At 44.9% G+C, this 16,436-nt stretch overlaps 1 protein-coding gene across 1 annotated transcript in view; it reads right to left on the bottom strand.

Annotated features, from left to right (window-relative positions):
• The window catches only part of PATL1 (PAT1 homolog 1, processing body mRNA decay factor), a 63,816-nt gene extending 59,378 nt beyond the window's left edge, over positions 1–4,438 (bottom strand). Inside the window, exon 1 of the mRNA XM_075841886.1 lies at positions 4,219–4,438. Coding sequence (XP_075698001.1) covers positions 4,219–4,233 — 15 coding nt within the window. The 5' untranslated portion in view covers positions 4,234–4,438. The remainder of the gene's footprint in view (positions 1–4,218) is intronic.
• Between the last annotated feature and the right edge of the window lie 11,998 nt (positions 4,439–16,436).

Here is a 16,436-nt window from a genome sequence, read left to right as displayed (position 1 = left end):
TGTGATCGGCGCTGTAACGTAGATTTTTTATTTAGAAAAACTATCATTTTTGACGGAGTTATGACCTATATTAGCTTTATGCTAATGAATTTCTCAATGGACAACAGGGCGTGTTTTACTATATGACCAAGTGGGCGTTGTACAGAGGAGTATATGAGGCTGACCAATCAGTGACAAATCAGCGTCATACACTTCTCCCCATTCATTTACACTGCAGATAGCGTTATAGCTGTATCACTATGTGCAGCCACACACACACACACACACACACACACACACACACACACACACATTAACGTTACTGCAGTGTCATGACAATGAATATACATTACCTCCAGCCAGGACGTCATGTTTATTCAGAATCCTGTCACTTCTGTAGCGTCTGTGATATTTACAGCAAGGCAAGCGTAATCTCGCGAGATTACGATGTAACCTGTCATTTCAAACGAGATTACGCTTGCCTTGCTGTAAATATCACAGACGCTACAGAAGTGTCAGGATTCTGAATACACATCCCGTCCTGGCTGGAGGTAATGTATATTCACTGTCAGGACACTGCAGTAATGTTACAGTGCGTTTATGTGGCTGCACATAGTGATATAGCTATATCGCTATGTGCAGTGTAAATGAATGGGGAGAAGTGTATGACGCCGATTGGTCAGAGTCATACATTTCTCTCCACAACGCCCACTTGGTCATATAGTAAAACACGCCCAGTTGTCCATTGAGAAACTCATTAGCATAAAGCTAATATAGGTCATAACTCCGTCAAAAATTATAATTTTTCTAATTAAAAAACACTGCTGTAATCTACATCACAGTGCCGATCACATCATGTACAAGATAGGGCACTTATAATGTGGTGACAGCCTCTTTAAGCTCTGTTCACATCACGTTCCTCATCTACTTTCAGCGTATATGCATAGGAAGGTTCCAAGCGATTATGCTGGTACGTATCCATAGGGCCACATATAACCGATGCCAGTATCCTCTTGAGATACACCAGGTCGCTCTTTATTTGTTTTTTTTTTAACTGTAGAAAAATATTAAATTGCTGTATTTTATGCTTACAAAATTGGAGCGGTGAAATAGGTTGTAAAGGTGTACATATCCTATAAGCTTTATTTACATGAAGCGGGAAACCTCCTTTTAGACGTCTGGTGATTTTCTTCTAAGCTGAAAATGTTTCCAAATGGTGAGAAATAACTCACCAATGACAACTACAAAAAAAATTTTTTGCTGAATAAACTTATTAGAGTACAACAATACATAGAAAAAAATATATAAAAATATCTCCAGGTTGGATTTGTTTTGTTGAGTACCAAGAAAAAGATAAGGCAAAACTCAGAGCATAAAAGTGGTAATGCTCAAATCAAAGAAGCTGATAGGGGGTGGGGTAAGGAGGAGGGTACAGAAGACGCATCCTTCATCCTCCAATCAAATAACTGTGAAACCTGACTAAGCTTAAAGGGGTTGTTCACTACCGGACAACTGATAACCTATCCGGTGGATAGGCCATCAGTATATCATCGTTGCAGGTCCGACATCCGAACGGATCAGCTGCTCCGCGGGCACCGGATGTTATGGCACCTTATGAAGTTGGCTCCATACATTGAATAGCGGCCGTGCTGCAGCTCTGTCCTACTCACTTGAATAGGAGCAGAGTTGCAGTACGCTCAGACGATATTCCATGACCGGAGCCATCTGCTTCCAGCATGGACGTCCGGTGCCAGGAGACAGCCGGAACAGATGATCAGTGCAGAGCCTGGGTGTTGGACCCGCACCGATCATATACTGATTACCTATCCGGTGGATAAGTCATCAGTTCTCCGGTAGTAGACAACCCCTTTAAGAGCTCTAGGTGTCAATTTGGAGTCTTGACCAACTGGTTAATTCCTCAAAACTGCAAATTTGGTTAACTTTGTCCAACTACTTGAATGGGTAGGTGGGTTGAGTCTGCAACCAATTAAGTGGTATTCTAGATTTGGCCGCAGGGATAAGGCGTGTGACCAGGTTGGATTTGGCCGGGGTGGGAGCTTTGTTAGGTCTAGCTAGCACCACGTCAATTGACAGCGTAAAAGTCGGGGAAAATATTTTCTTCAAGCTCTGTTCAATTTGCTTCCAAAAGAAGGGGGCAGTTCCACCAAATGAGTGGAAGGGAGCCTGGGTAATATTTGCGCCTGCAGCAAACGTCTGATATATAGCAGACATGTAAGAACTCCCCTTGTTAGTACTTTATAATGGGTTTTCCAACATTTTTTTAACAAAGATTTAGCGGCTCTGCGCGACCATGCGGTCAGACGCATGCATATGGCGTGAAATGCATCTTCCTCCATTCTATTTGATAGACCAGCGCCTTTAAAAATAACCGAGGGGCCCACCAGTTGTTGGTGCGATGTAGCTGGCGAGGCAGTTTTAGAAGTGGTGATCATATACGCTGCACGGGTCTTTCTTTGGCTGCAGTAATCTCTGGTTTAACATAATTGACTCCTCGTGCTTTTATTTTTTTCGTGTTATACGAAGTTTAGGGGACAAATGAAAGTAAATTGTAAAAAATTGGATTTTGGGTGATGCCCAGAATTCGCCAAGTCCTAACTGGTGAGGCCCCAGTAGAAAAAGACTGAAGCCCTGTCACGGGCGACCTCAAGTAATAGGAACCTTCTGAGAGGATCTTGGATTATCACAGTCAAAAACATCCACAGACAAAAGTACTTGCACGCAGCTGTCATCACCAGAGAAGCCGGACCTGCAGGGGGTTAATCCAGAGGGGACCACCATTTGAGGATTTATTTACCCTTGTTGGAACCCAAAATGTAATTCCACTGTTATCCATCTTTAGAAATTTACCCATCTTTAGAAATTTACCCCTTATTGTCATTCAACATACTGCTACGTCAGACGTGCGCTACCACAAGATGGCGCGGGCTGAGGAATGGACACCAGCGGTTTCAAACAGCCAAAAACGCAGGGATCGGAGATAAACCCGATTGAGGCCCGTTTAACCCCTAAAATGCCACTGTTAATAGCCACCGCAGCATCTGAGCAGTTAGACAGAGGAAGGGGCCGCCCCAATTCGCTTGATCGCCCCTTCCCACGACAAAATCGCAGGGTGCCGAACGGCTGCCATGGCAGCCAGAGACCTATTGAAGACCGCCAGGTCTGCCATCAGTGCCCTACTATTAGGCAGGCAAGCTAGGCTTGACAGAGCACAGATAAAGGCAAAAAACCACAATACATAAGCATTGCAGTGTATTATAGAAGTGATCTAACGATCGCATGATAAAGTCCCATAGAACGACTAAAAAATGTTATTTTTTGTAAAAGTAGTACAAAAATATATAAATCTGGTATCATTGGAAGGGTGCGGACCGGCAGAATAAAGTTGGACACGTCTTTTTTTATCGCACAGTAAACACCATAAAACCTAAACACAAAAAGAGACCAGCCCATAAAGAATTGTTTTGGGTTTCTCAATATATTATATTAAAAACAACTTGTTCCGGAAAAAACAAGCCACCATTCAGCTATGGTAACGGAAAAATCAAAACGTTACGGCTCGTGGCGATAAAATATTTTCATTAACGGTGTCTCCAAGGAGTTCAGGCGATATTCCCATCTCAGACATCCACAGGACATCCCATAAATGTGTGATGAGTGGGGGTCCCGGCTCTCTTTAGAATGGGGTCCCCGAACTCATACAATTCTTTTGAGTTACATAATTGAACTAAATCTGCACGGTGATCCACTAGAAACGGGGGACGAGGACGTACTCCAGATTGTTATAAATAAAGTTTAGTGAAACGACTGCTGTACACGCTCATACTTTGTAATGCGGCTCTAAGCATACGTAGATCTCTATGTACAGACCCCTTACCCTGATGTGGCCACTACCCCCACCACCGACATCTTCTCCTGAGGAACAGATTAGAGTGGGACCTTTATTATAATAAACGGGCACATACAGTTCTGGATTCAATAAACTTTATTTATAAGAAGCTATTAATAACAATGTATAGAGAGGACACCAGAGGACTTGGCGGGGGGACAGTGCAGTATATCTAGGATTTCCATTCTCTCGGACATTTCCTCCAAAGCACTGGGGTTAGATACAGCTACAAACAAAGACACTCACAGTAGAACACAACACTCGCCTCGCCCAGTCCCGTAATCCCTCACTTGTAGTCCGGGCATGAGCCTCCCCCCACTCCCCGTTCTTACCTGAAACCGTAGCATGTCTCTCACTCTCTCGCTTTCCCACTCTCGGCCTCTCCACCCCCCACTCTACGATGCGCGCTCACGCTCTCCCTCCTCTAAACATTTCTCTTTCTTGATTGGCTGCTCATTCCAGCGCGTTCCCAACTCCATGTTCTCTGATTGGCTGTAATGCTGAACGTGCGCGTCTACTTGAACATTGCGTCGGGCTGCGCGTGACCAGCGTGCTCGTTCTGTTGCCCAGGTGACCTGCGTCTGACGTAACCCGGGACCTCGCCTTGCTGAAAACTTCAATAGCTGTAACTTTATTAATCGTGACAATTCTCCATTATGACAAAGCAGCTGTTTTTTTTACCTGTGTGAGAGAATTCCAGTGTTGTGAAAGTTTATTTTAGGAGCACATATATACATGACTCATTTTTTGTTATCGTTAAGCCATAGTTGCCAACATTTTTTACCAGGGACACTTAGGGTGTGTCGTCTTTGGTGGGTGTGTATTATGGGGCGTGGTTTATTTAATGGGCGTAGCTAGCGGGGCGTGGCTTTCTATCCAGAATTTCAGCATACAAATAAATATGTGCTGACCACTACTAGTAGTGTAAAAAATAGCATAGATAGTGCCACACTCAGTGCCCCTTGTAGATATTGCCACACACTGCTCCCTGCAGATAATAACACACACTGCCCCCTGTATATATTACCACACACTGCCCCCTGTATATATTACCACACACTGCCCCCTGTAGATATTACCACACACTGCCCCCTGTAGATATTACCACACACTGCCCCCTGTAGATATTACCACACACTGCCCCCTGTATATATTACCACACACTGCCCCCTGTATATATTACCACACACTGCTCCCTGTATATATTACCACACACACTGCCCCCTGTATATATTACCACACACACTGCCCCCTGTATATATTACCACTCACTGCCCCCTGTATATATTACCACACACTGCTCCCTGTACATATTACCACACACTGCCCCCTGTATATATTACCACACACTGCCCCCTGTATATATTACCACACACTGCCCCCTGTATATATTACCACACACTGCTCCCTGTACATATTACCACACACTGCCCCCTGTATATATTACCACACACTGCCCCCTGTATATATTACCACACACTGCTCCCTGTATATATTACCACACACTGCCCCCTGTATATATTACCACACACTGCCCCCTGTATATATTACCACACACTGCTTCCTGTATATATTACCACACACTGCCCCCTGTATATATTACCACACACTGCCCCCTGTATATATTACCACACACTGCCCCCTGTATATATTACCACACACTGCTCCCTGTATATATTACCACACACTGCCCCCTGTATATATTACTACACACACTGCTCCCTGTAGATATTACCACACACACTGCTCCCTGTAGATATTACCACACACACTGCCCCCTGTATATATTACCACACACTGCCCCTGTACATATTACCACACACTGCCCCCTGTACATATTACCACACACTGCCCCCTGTATATATTACCACACACTGCCCCCTGTATATATTACCACACACTGCCCCCTGTATATATTACCACACACTGCTCCCTGTATATATTACCACACACTGCCCCCTGTATATATTACCACACACACTGCCCCCTGTATATATTACCACACACTGCCCCCTGTATATATTACCACACACTGCCCCCTGTATATATTACCACACTGCCCCCTGTATATATTACCACACACTGCTCCCTGTATATATTACCACACACTGCCCCCTGTATATATTACCACACACTGCCCTCTGTATATATTACCACACACTGCCCCCTGTATATATTACCACACACTGCCCCCTGTAGATATTACCACACACTGCTCCCTGTATATATTACCACACACTGACCCCTGTATATATTACCACACACTGCCCCCTGTATATATTACCACACACTGCCCCCTGTATATATTACCACACACTGCTCCCTGTATATACTACCACACACACTGCCCCCTGTATATATTACCACACACACTGCCCCCTGTATATATTACCACACACTGCCCCCTGTATATATTACCACTCACTGCCCCCTGTATATATTACCACACACTGCTCCCTGTACATATTACCACACACTGCCCCCTGTATATATTACCACACACTGCCCCCTGTATATATTACCACACACACTGCCCCCTGTATATATTACTACACACACTGCCCCCTGTATATATTACTACACACACTGCTCCCTGTAGATATTACCACACACACTGCTCCCTGTAGATATTACCACACACACTGCCCCCTGTATATATTACCACACACTGCCCCCTGTACATATTACCACACACTGCCCCCTGTATATATTACCACACACTGCCCCCTGTATATATTACCACACACTGCCCCCTGTATATATTACCACACACTGCTCCCTGTATATATTACCACACACTGCCCCCTGTATATATTACCACACACACTGCCCCCTGTATATATTACCACACACTGCCCCCTGTATATATTACCACACACTGCCCCCTGTATATATTACCACACTGCCCCCTGTATATATTACCACACACTGCTCCCTGTATATATTACCACACACTGCCCCCTGTATATATTACCACACACTGCCCTCTGTATATATTACCACACACTGCCCCCTGTATATATTACCACACACTGCCCCCTGTATATATTACCACACACTGCCCCCTGTATATATTACCACACACTGCCCCCTGTATATATTACCACACACTGCCCCCTGTATATATTACCACACACTGCCCCCTGTATATATTACCACACACTGCCCCCTGTATATATTACCACACACTGCCCCTATATATATTACCACACACACTGCTCCCTGTAGATATTACCACACACTGCCCCCTGTATATATTACCACACACACTGCCCCCTGTATATATTACCACACACACTGCCCCCTGTATATATTACCACACACACTGCCCCCTGTATATATTACCACACACTGCCCCCTGTATATATTACCACACACTGCCCCCTGTATATATTACCACACACTGCCCCCTATATATATTACCACACACACTGCCCCCTGTATATATTACTACACACACTGCCCCCTGTATATATTACTACACACACTGCTCCCTGTAGATATTACCATACACACTGCTCCCTGTAGATATTACCACACACACTGCCCCCTGTATATATTACCACACACTGCCCCCTGTACATATTACCACACACTGCCCCCTGTATATATTACCACACACTGCCCCCTGTATATATTACCACACACTGCCCCCTGTATATATTACCACACACTGCTCCCTGTATATATTACCACACACTGCCCCCTGTATATATTACCACACACACTGCCCCCTGTATATATTACCACACACTGCCCCCTGTATATATTACCACACACTGCCCCCTGTATATATTACCACACTGCCCCCTGTATATATTACCACACACTGCTCCCTGTATATATTACCACACACTGCCCCCTGTATATATTACCACACACTGCCCTCTGTATATATTACCACACACTGCCCCCTGTATATATTACCACACACTGCCCCCTGTATATATTACCACACACTGCCCCCTGTATATATTACCACACACTGCCCCCTGTATATATTACCACACACTGCCCCCTGTATATATTACCACACACTGCCCCCTGTATATATTACCACACACTGCCCCTATATATATTACCACACACACTGCTCCCTGTAGATATTACCACACACTGCCCCCTGTATATATTACCACACACACTGCCCCCTGTATATATTACCACACACACTGCCCCTTGTATATATTACCACACACACTGCCCCCTGTATATATTACCACACACTGCCCCCTGTATATATTACCACACACTGCCCCCTGTATATATTACCACACACTGCCCCCTATATATATTACCACACACACTGCTCCCTGTAGATATTACCACACACTGCCCCCTGTATATATTACCACACACACTGCCCCCTGTATATATTACCACACACACTGCCCCCTGTATATATTACCACACACACTGCCCCCTGTATATATTACCACACACTGCCCCTGTATATATTACCACACACACTGCCCCCTGTATATATTACCACACACACTGCCCCCTGTATATATTACCACACACTGCCCCCTGTATATATTACCACACACACTGCCCCCTGTATATATTACCACACACTGCCCCCTGTATATATTACCACACACACTGCCCCCTGTATATATTACCACACACACTGCCCCCTGTATATATTACCACACACACTGCCCCCTGTATATATTACCACACACACTGCCCCCTGTATATATTAGCACACACTGCCCCTGTATATATTACCACACACACTGCCCCCTGTATATATTACCACACACACTGCCCCCTGTATATATTACCACACACTGCCCCCTGTATATATTACCACACACACTGCCCCCTGTATATATTACCACACACTGCCCCCTGTATATATTACCACACACTGCTCCCTGTATATATTACCACACACTGCCCCCTGTATATATTACCACACACTGCCCCCTGTATATATTACCACACACTGCCCCCTGTATATATTACCACACACTGCCCCCTGTATATATTACCACACACTGCCCCCTGTATATATTACCACACACTGCCCCCTGTATATATTACCACACACTGCTCCCTGTATATATTACCACACACTGCCCCCTGTATATATTACCACACACACTGCCCCCTGTATATATTACCACACACTGCCCCCTGTATATATTACCACACACTGCCCCCTGTATATATTACCACACACTGCTCCCTGTATATATTACCACACACTGCCCCCTGTATATATTACCACACACTGCCCCCTATATATATTACCACACACACTGCTCCCTGTAGATATTACCACACACTGCCCCCTGTATATATTACCACACACACTGCCACCTGTATATATTACCACACACACTGCCCCCTGTATATATTACCACACACACTGCCCCCTGTATATATTACCACACACTGCCCCTGTATATATTACCACACACACTGCCCCCTGTATATATTACCACACACACTGCCCCCTGTATATATTACCACACACTGCCCCCTGTATATATTACCACACACACTGCCCCCTGTATATATTACCACACACTGCCCCCTGTATATATTACCACACACTGCTCCCTGTATATATTAACACACACTGCCCCCTGTATATATTACCACACACTGCCCCCTGTATATATTACCACACACTGCTCCCTGTATATATTACCACACACTGCCCCCTGTATATATTACCACACACTGCTCCCTATAGATATTACCACACACTGCTCCCTGTATATATTACCACACACTGCCCACTGTATATATTACCACACACTGCTCCCTGTATATATTACCACACACTGCCCCCTGTATATATTACCACACACTGCCCCCTGTATATATTACCACACACTGCCCCCTGTATATATTACCACACACTGCCCCCTGTATATATTACCACACACTGCCCCCTGTATATATTACCACACACTGCCCCCTGTATATATTACCACACACTGCCCCCTGTATATATTACCACACACTGCTCCCTGTATATATTACCACACACTGCCCCCTGTATATATTACCACACACTGCCCCCTGTATATATTACCACACACTGCTCCCTGTATATATTACCACACACTGCCCCCTGTATATATTACCACACACTGCCCCCTGTATATATTACCACACACACTGCCCCCTGTATATATTACCACACACTGCCCCCTGTATATATTACCACACACACTGCCCCCTGTATATATTACCACACACACTGCCCCCTGTATATATTACCACACACACTGCCCCCTGTATATATTACCACACACTGCCCCCTGTATATATTACCACACACTGCTCCCTGTATATATTACTACACACTGCCCCCTGTATATATTACCACACACTGCCCCCTGTATATATTACCACACACTGCCCCCTGTATATATTACCACACACTGCCCCCTGTATATATTACCACACACACTGCTCCCTGTATATATTACCACACACTGCCCCCTGTATATATTACCACACACACTGCCCCCTGTATATATTACCACACACTGCCCCCTGTATATATTACCACACACTGCCCCCTGTATATATTACCACACACTGCTCCCTGTATATATTACCACACACTGCCGCCTGTATATATTACCACACACTGCCCCCTGTATATATTACCACACACACTGCCCCCTGTATATATTACCACACACTGCCCCCTGTATATATTACCACACACACTGCCCCCTGTATATATTACCACACACACTGCCCCCTGTATATATTACCACACACTGCCCCCTGTATATATTACCACACACACTGCCCCCTGTATATATTACCACACACTGCCCCCTGTATATATTACCACACACTGCTCCCTGTATATATTACCACACACTGCCCCCTGTATATATTACCACACACTGCCCCCTGTATATATTACCACACACTGCTCCCTGTATATATTACCACACACTGCCCCCTGTATATATTACCACACACTGCTCCCTATAGATATTACCACACACTGCTCCCTGTATATATTACCACACACTGCCCCCTGTATATATTACCACACACTGCTCCCTGTATATATTACCACACACTGCCCCCTGTATATATTACCACACACTGCCCCCTGTATATATTACCACACACTGCCCCCTGTATATATTACAACACACTGCCCCCTGTATATATTACCACACACTGCCCCCTGTATATATTACCACACACTGCTCCCTGTATATATTACCACACACTGCCCCCTGTATATATTACCACACACTGCTCCCTGTATATATTACCACACACTGCCCCCTGTATATATTACCACACACTGCCCCCTGTATATATTACCACACACTGCCCCCTGTATATATTACCACACACACTGCCCCCTGTATATATTACCACACACTGCCCCCTGTATATATTACCACACGCACTGCCCCCTGTATATATTACAACACACACTGCCCCCTGTATATATTACCACACACTGCCCCTGTATATATTACCACACACACTGCCCCTGTATATATTACAACACACTGCTCCCTGTATATATTACCACACACTGCTCCCTGTATATATTACCACACACTGCCCCCTGTATATATTACCACACACTGCCCCCTGTATATATTACCACACACTGCTCCCTGTATATATTACCACACACTGCCCCCTGTATATATTACCACACACTGCCCCCTGTATATATTACCACACACACTGCTCCCTGTATATATTACCACACACTGCCCCCTGTATATATTACCACACACACTGCCCCCTGTATATATTACCACACACTGCCCCCTGTATATATTACCACACACTGCCCCCTGTATATATTACCACACTCTGCTCCCTGTATATATTACCACACACTGCCCCCTGTATATATTACCACACACACTGCCCCCTGTATATATTACCACACACTGCTCCCTGTATATATTACCACACACTGCCCCCTGTATATATTACCACACACACACTGCTCCCTGTAGATATTACCACACACTGCCCCCTGTATATATTACCACACACTGCCCCCTGTATATATTACCACACACACTGCTCCCTGTATATATTACCACACACACTGCCCCCTGTATATATTACCACACACACTGCCCCCTGTATATATTACCACACACTGCTCCCTGTATATATTACCACACACACTGCTCCCTGTAGATATTACCACACACACTGCTCCCTGTAGATATTACCACACACACTGCTCCCTGTAGATATTACCACACACTGCTCCCTGTATATATTACCACACACTGCCCCCTGTATATATTACCACACACTGCCCCCTGTATATATTACCACACACTGCTCCCTGTATATATTACCACACACTGCTCCCTGTATATATTACCACACACTGCCCCCTGTATATATTACCACACACACTGCTCCCTGTATATATTACCACACACTGCTCCCTGTAGATATTACCACACACTGCTCCCTGTATATATTACCACACACTGCCCCCTGTATATATTACCACACACTGCCCCCTGTATATATTACCACACACTGCTCCCTGTATATATTACCACACACTGCCCCCTGTATATATTACCACACACTGCTCCCTATAGATATTACCACACACTGCTCCCTGTATATATTACCACACACTGCCCACTGTATATATTACCACACACTGCTCCCTGTATATATTACCACACACTGCCCCCTGTATATATTACCACACACTGCCCCCTGTATATATTACCACACACTGCCCCCTGTATATATTACCACACACTGCCCCCTGTATATATTACCACACACTGCCCCCTGTATATATTACCACACACTGCCCCCTGTATATATTACCACACACTGCCCCCTGTATATATTACCACACACTGCTCCCTGTATATATTACCACACACTGCCCCCTGTATATATTACCACACACACTGCCCCCTGTATATATTACCACACACTGCCCCCTGTATATATTACCACACACTGCCCCCTGTATATATTACCACACACTGCTCCCTGTATATATTACCACACACTGCCCCCTGTATATATTACCACACACACTGCCCCCTGTATATATTACCACACACTGCCCCCTGTATATATTACCACACACACTGCCCCCTGTATATATTACCACACACTGCCCCCTGTATATATTACCACACACTGCTCCCTGTATATATTACCACACACTGCCCCCTGTATATATTACCACACACTGCCCCCTGTATATATTACCACACACTGCTCCCTGTATATATTACCACACACTGCCCCCTGTATATATTACCACACACTGCTCCCTATAGATATTACCACACACTGCTCCCTGTATATATTACCACACACTGCCCCCTGTATATATTACCACACACTGCTCCCTGTATATATTACCACACACTGCCCCCTGTATATATTACCACACACTGCCCCCTGTATATATTACCACACACTGCCCCCTGTATATATTACAACACACTGCCCCCTGTATATATTACCACACACTGCCCCCTGTATATTTTACCACACACTGCTCCCTGTATATATTACCACACACTGCCCCCTGTATATATTACCACACACTGCTCCCTGTATATATTACCACACACTGCCCCCTGTATATATTACCACACACTGCCCCCTGTATATATTACCACACACTGCTCCCTGTATATATTACCACACACTGCCCCCTGTATATATTACCACACACTGCCCCCTGTATATATTACCACACACACTGCCCCCTGTATATATTACCACACACTGCCCCCTGTATATATTACCACACGCACTGCCCCCTGTATATATTACCACACACACTGCCCCCTGTATATATTACCACACACTGCCCCCTGTATATATTACCACACACACTGCCCCCTGTATATATTACCACACACTGCTCCCTGTATATATTACCACACACTGCTCCCTGTATATATTACCACACACTGCCCCCTGTATATATTACCACACACTGCCCCCTGTATATATTACCACACACTGCTCCCTGTATATATTACCACACACTGCCCCCTGTATATATTACCACACACTGCCCCCTGTATATATTACCACACACACTGCTCCCTGTATATATTACCACACACTGCCCCCTGTATATATTACCACACACACTGCCCCCTGTATATATTACCACACACTGCCCCCTGTATATATTACCACACACTGCCCCCTGTATATATTACCACACTCTGCTCCCTGTATATATTACCACACACTGCCCCCTGTATATATTACCACACACACTGCCCCCTGTATATATTACCACACACACTGCCCCCTGTATATATTACCACACACTGCTCCCTGTATATATTACCACACACTGCCCCCTGTATATATTACCACACACACACTGCTCCCTGTAGATATTACCACACACTGCCCCCTGTATATATTACCACACACTGCCCCCTGTATATATTACCACACACACTGCTCCCTGTATATATTACCACACACACTGCCCCCTGTATATATTACCACACACACTGCCCCCTGTATATATTACCACACACTGCTCCCTGTATATATTACCACACACACTGCTCCCTGTAGATATTACCACACACACTGCTCCCTGTAGATATTACCACACACACTGCTCCCTGTAGATATTACCACACACTGCTCCCTGTATATATTACCACACACTGCCCCCTGTATATATTACCACACACTGCCCCCTGTATATATTACCACACACTGCTCCCTGTATATATTACCACACACTGCTCCCTGTATATATTACCACACACTGCCCCCTGTATATATTACCACACACACTGCTCCCTGTATATATTACCACACACTGCTCCCTGTAGATATTACCACACACTGCTCCCTGTATATATTACCACACACTGCCCCCTGTATATATTACCACACACTGCCCCCTGTATATATTACCACACACTGCTCCCTGTATATATTACCACACACTGCCCCCTGTATATATTACCACACACTGCTCCCTATAGATATTACCACACACTGCTCCCTGTATATATTACCACACACTGCCCACTGTATATATTACCACACACTGCTCCCTGTATATATTACCACACACTGCCCCCTGTATATATTACCACACACTGCCCCCTGTATATATTACCACACACTGCCCCCTGTATATATTACCACACTCTGCCCCCTGTATATATTACCACACACTGCCCCCTGTATATATTACCACACACTGCCCCCTGTATATATTACCACACACTGCCCCCTGTATATATTACCACACACTGCTCCCTGTATATATTACCACACACTGCCCCCTGTATATATTACCACACACACTGCCCCCTGTATATATTACCACACACTGCCCCCTGTATATATTACCACACACTGCCCCCTGTATATATTACCACACACTGCTCCCCTGTATATATTACCACACACTGCCCCCTGTATATATTACCACACACTGCTCCCTATATATATTACCACACACACTGCTCCCTGTAGATATTACCACACACTGCCCCCTGTATATATTACCACACACACTGCCCCCTGTATATATTACCACACACACTGCCCCCTGTATATATTACCACACACACTGCCCCCTGTATATATTACCACACACTGCCCCTGTATATATTACCACACACACTGCCCCCTGTATATATTACCACACACACTGCCCCCTGTATATATTACCACACACTGCTCCCTGTATATATTACCACACACACTGCCCCCTGTATATATTACCACACACTGCCCCCTGTATATATTACCACACACTGCTCCCTGTATATATTACCACACACTGCCCCCTGTATATATTACCACACACTGCCCCCTGTATATATTACCACACACTGCTCCCTGTATATATTACCACACACTGCCCCCTGTATATATTACCACACACTGCTCCCTATAGATATTACCACACACTGCTCCCTGTATATATTACCACACACTGCCCACTGTATATATTACCACACACTGCTCCCTGTATATATTACCACACACTGCCCCCTGTATATATTACCACACACTGCCCCCTGTATATATTACCACACACTGCCCCCTGTATATATTACCACACACTGCCCCCTGTATATATTACCACACACTGCCCCCTGTATATATTACCACACACTGCCCCCTGTATATATTACCACACACTGCCCCCTGTATATATTACCACACACTGCTCCCTGTATATATTACCACACACTGCCCCCTGTATATATTACCACACACTGCCCCCTGTATATATTACCACACACTGCTCCCTGTATATATTACCACACACTGCCCCCTGTATATATTACCACACACTGCCCCCTGTATATATTACCACACACACTGCCCCCTGTATATATTACCACACACTGCCCCCTGTATATATTACCACACACACTGTCCCCTGTATATATTACCACACACACTGCCCCCTGTATATATTACCACACACTGCCCCCTGTATATATTACCACACACACTGCCCCCTGTATATATTACCACACACTGCCCCCTGTATATATTACCACACACTGCT

The sequence above is a fragment of the Rhinoderma darwinii genome, chromosome 11 (genome assembly GCF_050947455.1).
Source record: "Rhinoderma darwinii isolate aRhiDar2 chromosome 11, aRhiDar2.hap1, whole genome shotgun sequence".
In the NCBI taxonomy this organism is placed as follows: domain Eukaryota; kingdom Metazoa; phylum Chordata; class Amphibia; order Anura; family Rhinodermatidae; genus Rhinoderma; species Rhinoderma darwinii.
This window is presented reverse-complemented; position numbering and strand designations above follow the sequence as displayed.